General features: G+C 42.6%; 1 protein-coding gene across 1 annotated transcript; it reads right to left on the minus strand.

Moving 5' to 3' along the window:
* Positions 1-723: 723 nt before the first annotated feature.
* Positions 724-2,723, minus strand: MKRN3 (makorin ring finger protein 3). Its single transcript, XM_036843286.1, has one exon. It carries the CDS (start codon positions 2,686-2,688, stop codon positions 1,186-1,188), a length of 1,503 nt encoding a protein of 500 aa, XP_036699181.1. The 5' UTR covers positions 2,689-2,723; the 3' UTR covers positions 724-1,185.
* Positions 2,724-6,892: the final 4,169 nt, after the last annotated feature.

Consider the following 6,892-nt stretch of genomic DNA (forward strand, 5'->3'; position numbering starts at 1 on the left):
ATTACTATTGTATTTAGCTTTTGTCACTTTCTGTATTTCATTTATTATCTTTCCATTCTTGCATTCTGACTGATTTCAAAATGTTTACTGTTCTTTACCTTTTAAAATCTTGCCACTTTTATGTTGAAAACTTTTGTCAAAAGCCCCTTCTTTGGAATGTCTAGAGATGACACAAAATATTGAACACAAAGAACTGTGTATGTGAGTCCAGGACTGTGCTGTTATAAAGATCAATGAGATGGTGGCTGAACTGCACGGGAATTCACATTTCTGTACTGATAACAGCAATGAGCTATTAATGCCATCACAGGAATTACCAATGTCGTATTTTGTAAATATTTGCCACATTTGGAAAGAGCCACTCAAATAGCTGTTTTCATTAGATGCTAATCACTGAAGCTGTGAAAGGGACAGAACGATTATTCATGTACCTCACACTCACACAACACCAAATCCTATCAGCCTTTGACCTTCAGCTTCCAGCTCTGTATTTATTTTATTAAATAAACATTATATTATGGCATACACCTCTAAATATATTTTTAAATACATAACTTTCATACACATTAATATGCATATGTATGTATATATAGAATTCTTAAATATATACTTTCAAATATAAATAATTTCACATCAAGCTAAACAGGATAAAAACATGTAAACATATGCACCTGGTTCTGGTCAAGTAAAGCACACAACCACAAGGTAACCACAAGTTAAAGAGTGCACTTTAAGGGGAACAGGGGAAGGAACAGACGTGTAAACAACAGAGATGCTGAAGCTGCACCACAAAGCCCCACGAGGGTCCATTTCTTAAGACTGAAGTAGCAAAAAGCTCCTTGTTCAGTTAAGACTTCTCCTTTCACCCTGTCACATTTATTCTTGAGGGGCTTCAAAATGAGTGTGGAAATTCTGTAAACACTAGACTAGAACTGAGTCAATCCTGTTGAAAACAGAGATGACAAAATAAACCATAAACTGACAGTCATATTAATTTCTCCAAACAGTAACTTTAAGGACGTTTTGTTACTTTTTAACACAGTGAAACACCATAATCCTGGGGAGCAAGAAATGGGAATGGGCAAGAAAACAGTGATGGATGCTCTATACAAATGGTTTCCGCAGCCCCTGTAAGTGACAGATGTGTCTATAAACAAAACACAGGCAAGAGCAGATGACAGAGCTTCAGCACACCAGACAACATGCCACAGCATAATGCCACAGATTCAAATTGAAATATTCTTCCAGCTCACAATGAAGCAAGTCCCATCGGGCCTCTGTGAAGGGGAGCTCACTAGCTCCCAGTGAAAGAAAACACTTACACAACAGATTGGCCAGCCAAAGCATGACAAGCTCTTTTTTACTGCTTTTAAAGGGCATGTTGCCCTCTCCCACCTGCAGAGGCTCGAAAAGTTGACCGCGGCAAGTACTGGACGCCTCAGCACCCTGCCTCTGAGGCTCCTCTCCCTGGACCTCAGGGAACGCATGTCTGTAAAAACAGTTCTCTCCAAATGGGCAGACCCTGCCTCGAGCAAAATACCTGCAGGTCTTGTGGCTCATTGCCTCCAAGTACTGCTGAATAAGTTTCTGCTTCTCTTCCTCCTCCTCCACCCAGAATTCACTGGGAATGACAAAGGTGGAGATGACCCTGCACTGCGGGCAGGACTTGACGACCCTGCTCCCAAACTGTCTGGCACTCCTCCACCTGCGGATACACTTAAGACAGTAGGTGTGGTTGCAGCTGGAGAGAATGCCAAAGCGGCAATCATTCAAGTTGGCTTTCTCATAGACAACCTCCATGCAGATGCCACACACTTTGTCCGCACTGCGCTGCACAGCAAACGAGAGCTCCATATTCTTCTCGTGTGCTTCAATGCAGGCCTTTACATGGTCTGCCCTCTGGGCACCGTCCACAGGGTGCAAGACCTGCAGCCCACACATATCACATATATCTCCGTGGAGATAGATACAACTCTGCCCACGAAAGCACTGCCCCACGATAGCATCGCGGCAAAGCTGCTTCCCCATGCCGAAGGCAATCTGCTCCCTCTCAGTCACCGAGCTCTGCAGAGGAGCCTCGGAGACAGAAGGGGCCATGCGGCCCCGATAGGGTTGCCCGGGAACAAACTCAACAGCACCCTCCCAGCCTTCTGCACCTGCTCCTCCGGCAGCTTCAAGGCCTGCATTGTCTGTCTTAGCTTCAAAGAAACCCCTTTCAGCAGCTGAGCCAATCAGAGGCAAGGAGCGTGAGGACTCAGCAGGGGGGGCTTCCGCCACTTCCTGAGGCAGGGGCTCCATGTGCGCAGCCGTGCTGGGGCCGCTGTCTGCAGAGGCCTGGGGCAACAAGCCGTGGCCTTCGCTGGCCACCTGCCGGCCCGAGAGGTCGTGGGAGTATCGGCAGTTCTCCCCCTCCTTGCACAGCCCATGCAGATAATACCTGCAGACGACTTGCTTTGTCCAGCTGCCGCTGCTCCGGCCTTGCAGCCATCTGGGCGTAGCCCCTCCCCATGAGGCCTGGGCGGGCCTCAGACGTGACGGGCGGAAGGGGGCCGGGCCTGGAGCCGAAGACCACCGGGAGGCTGGGCGCACCGGGACGCTGGGCCGGGGGGCGCCCTCCCCCGCTGCCTCGGCACCCCCAGAGGCCCCAGCTGCCTCGTAGGGTTCTGTGGGAGCTGCAGGCTCTTCCATGGCAGCTTCTTCTCCCCGAAATGGTGCCGGAACTTCCCTGGTGTCTCTTCCTTTCGGGCTTGAGGCCCGGAGGCCAGGAGCCAGCTCGTGGGCTCCTCCCTAGAAGATGTGCATCTTTTTTCCCTCTCCCCCGCTCCCTGCTTCCTGTGCCTGTGTTCCTACTTCCTTCTCTAGGCAGGCGCGGCGGACACTTCCTGTGGGGGCAACGTCAGTCCTCCACCGGGTCGGTGCACAGTTGGTCCGGCGGGAATGGTGACCGGCTTCCTCCTGTGTTCGCAGCCGGCAGCGCTGCCCGCCCTCCGCTCCGGCGCAGCCCCTGCTCTGCTGCGCTCGGCCCCTCGCCGTCCCGCGGCTCTTCTGACCGAAGGAATCACAGCCCTTTGAGGTTTTTAATGCAATCTGTTCCAGTGTTCCTTCACACGCATTGATTTCGTTGCTTTTTCATACGTGTCTATTGAAAGCATCATAATCCTCGTGTATTTTTATTGCTCCCGTGTAAAGTTCGTCTTATTTCTGAACCATCTCACATATGAATTTTATAAATGCTTTGTCTGTTCACTCCGTTTTGTCTGTGGGTCTTATTTTTTAAATTATTTTTATTTCTGGGTTTCTTGACTGTCACTGCTGGAAGCCTTATTTATTTAGTTGTGTTGACAAGACCTGATTTCTTCTGCTCTTTGTTTTCTGGAAATTCTTACGAGCTTAGGTTGGAAAGGCTTTTCGCCAGTGAGCCATGAGCAGGTTTCTGATCTGAGGCCACTGTAGCGCTTTTCAGCTGTCTTAGCTTATTGTGGATTGCAGGGCTCCCTTCCCACTGTGCAGAAGCTGCAGACTTCATTGGTCCTGATGCTAGCCTAATAAGCCACTGTCCCCTTTGTGTCCCCTTTGGCTTTTATTTTCTCTTGCTGGTTAACTCACAGTGGCTCTTTGTTTCCCTTTCTTTCTTTCACCCAGTTTTGTACGGTATTGTGCTGGGCCAGCCTTTCATAATGTATTCTCTACCCTTCTGCCCATGAGTGGTGCTTTTTAATTTCTACGCCTGAGCTGTCATTTTGCAGATATATTTTAATAGATTAGTAAAAAAAAAAATATTTTCCTAAATATAAAGAGTACTTATGGATGTATACTGAATTTTATCATGTAGTTTTCTGCATTTCTTAAGAGCTGATCACGTTATTTTCTCTTTATTGTGTTATTGCGGTTATTTTCACTGACAGATTTTTCAAATGTTTAACTTACCATTTTTTTCCAAGGATAAAGCTTTCTGGTATGATTTATTATCATTTTATATATTATTGGATTTTGTTTGCTTAAACAGGTTTCTTAGAGGGAATTTTATGGTCCAAATTTATATTTTAAAATGGAAGAAAGTATGAATATAGCAGAGAAATTACATTGAAGTAAATAATGGAGATAAGAAATTAAAGAAAAACAAACATTAAGTAGGGGGAATTAATCAAAATCCTTTGAAAGGATTATTGAACCTGATAAATTTCTCGTGAAATTAATCAAGAAAAAATGAAGAAGGCTCAAATAACCAAGATGAGAAATTTAAAAAGTGGTATCACTACATTAATAACAGATATTAAAAATCATGTGTGTATATCAGATACAAGGTTAGGCCATTAAATTTGAAAATTTGTGAAATGGTCATATTTCTAGAAACATATTTATTAATAAAAATGACAGGACCAGAAATAAAGAACATAAGTATTGATCTGTTAGATAAATTAAATCTGTAATTAAAAATAATTCCATAAATGAAAGCTTTTAAGGTTTTCCATCTGAAATAAATAGAAAGGCAAAAAGGTCTATATGTGTTATTGCAAGTCCTAACCAGTACAATAAGGCAAACAAAGAAATAAAAGATGTTAGAATCACAAAGGAATTATTAACGGAAGACAGCAGAAAATTAAGAATAATTTACTGATAAACTATTAGACTTAAACACATTTAGCAAGGACAATGAATGGTAGTGCAATACACAGAATCATTTGTATTTATATTTATATGTATATATACATGTATACAATCAATGATACATAGACATTTAGAATTCCTAACATTTATAACATTAAAAGTTAACTACCCTGGGAATTGAAATAAAGTTCTAAAAAATTAAAATCGTTTTATTTCTGAAAACCTAAAGAAATTGAGGTTTATTCTGATCATGCAGTAGAAGGCTCAGTATTTTCAGAAGGTAAACTTTTCCTCATTTGATAAATCATGCGAGAATGTTGCTGTTTTCCACTGCGAATCTAGGAAATCTTGGTGATTTTATATTTTCCTCCTTTATATTGAGTTTTGTATTTAGGATGCCAACTCTTTCAAAGTTTGGCTCACTTGCATTCTTTTTTCTCCTCTAAATTCATTGGTTAATGAATATTCCTTTGACAGCCCCCCAAACTTTTACAGAAAAAGGCTTGAAACAGATATTGGGCTTATATACCAGGCTCTCCACAAATTCACTAACATAAAAATCCTGAATATAAATCTATTATTTGTTTAATGGTCGTATGTTCTCAGCACCATGTCTAAATTAATTTGATCGACTTTTATAGACCAGCACCACCAGATAGGATGTTCCATGATGATTTTTTATGTGTTGTCCTGCACAGTAGTCATTAGCTCACATGGCTCTTGAGCGCTTGAAATGTGGCTGAGTAGTAGCTACTGTCGGACAGCAAAATTCCAGATAGTATCTGACCATCCTTCTCCTCAAACATGAAGAAATGGAGAAAAATAATATTTTCTAACCTACCCAGCTATGCAGCTGGCGTGGGACAGTGTTTGCTTTCAGATCCCCAATCATGTTTGTGTCCTGCCATCTCACAGTGAACCACATCTTGTTTTACAATGACATATTCCATGTTCACTATTAGAAACTAAAATTGTACCCCATGATTTTAAGTATCATCTGAGATTGAATAACTGAAAATATTAGGCAATGCGTCCTGAGAGAAATAATCAAATATTTTCCATCCCAGTCAAATCTCTATCCTCAGAGAATTTTCTCTGACCATCATACTTCAAAATCTTATCCTGATTTTTTTTTAAATGTGAGCACTGATGTTGCTTTCACACAGTCTCTAAGAATACACATCTGATCCTGTTTCCAGTTATTTGGCTCAGCTGAGCCCTCTTTTCCCAAAAAAACACTGAGGGCCTCCAGGTCTGGGACCCGGCTGAGACCAATTTGTGTACACAGTGGTGTGCAGGGCAGCAGGAGATCTCCTGGATGGTCAACATTGGGGTGTCCAAGTGGAAAAAAGGGAAGTAGTGTTCCACCTGAGCAGGCTGGGCTGAGCACCTGGTAACCAGGGAAGAGATGACAAGGGGGAGGTGGTTGACAGAGTTGAGACACAATCCAGGCAGTGTAACAAAAGCCTGACAGGCAGGAGACTAGTTCTGAGGTGGGCTATGGCCATGGGTGGAAAAGAACCGGAGACCCCCCCACAGTCTTTTATTCTAAACATCTCAGGCCTGCTGGGCCCAGCCCCACGTGGCTCATGTGTCTGTATTTAAAGGACACACGTTTGTCTCCAAGCAGTTTCCTCCAGCACACACACCTACTTCAGGTCTGACATTTAGGCATTACTGTGGGGTGGGGGGAGGGGGAATTAAAAGCAATTATCTAGAATAAGGCATCAGGGGTTCAAATCCGGGATGCACTGCTCTCTGAAGAATTCATCTTGGGCAAATTAATCACTCTTTTATCTCATCTGGCAAACAACAAGAGCCACCACCAATAATAAGAGCGATCAGCTCACAGGTTTGTTGCAATAAATGAAATAATTATTATAAAATTATTGGAACAGTGCCTGTTACAAGGACAATCTTTGAGATAAAATTCTTTTGTATTTTAGAATCACTGACTAGAGTGACCGTGTCAATCTCCATTTTCTGCTGTCTGGATACAGCAGTAATATGTCTATAGGATCCCTGCAAGTTCCTGGCACATAAGAGGTAGGGAATAAGTACTTATTTTCTTATACTGATGGACAAACTGATTTTTATTTTGAAATTTACAGAGGCAGTTTTCTCCAACTCTAACTCAGAAGTCCAAACTCACCAAATTCCATAAATTAATTATGTGCAGTTTTTTGTATATCAATTATACCTCAAGAAAGCTGTAAATAACAAGTTGGGCTTTAAAACCAGGCACAATTAAATATATTATCACAAAGAGAAGTTCAGTTTTAGG

The sequence above is a fragment of the Balaenoptera musculus genome, chromosome 2, assembly GCF_009873245.2.
Source record: "Balaenoptera musculus isolate JJ_BM4_2016_0621 chromosome 2, mBalMus1.pri.v3, whole genome shotgun sequence".
In the NCBI taxonomy this organism is placed as follows: Eukaryota; Metazoa; Chordata; class Mammalia; order Artiodactyla; family Balaenopteridae; genus Balaenoptera; species Balaenoptera musculus.

Coding starts and splice junctions, on each gene's coding strand:
- MKRN3 (XM_036843286.1), bottom strand. CDS start 2,688: ATGGAAGAGCCTGCAGCTCCCACAGAACCCTACGAGGCAGCTGGGGCC.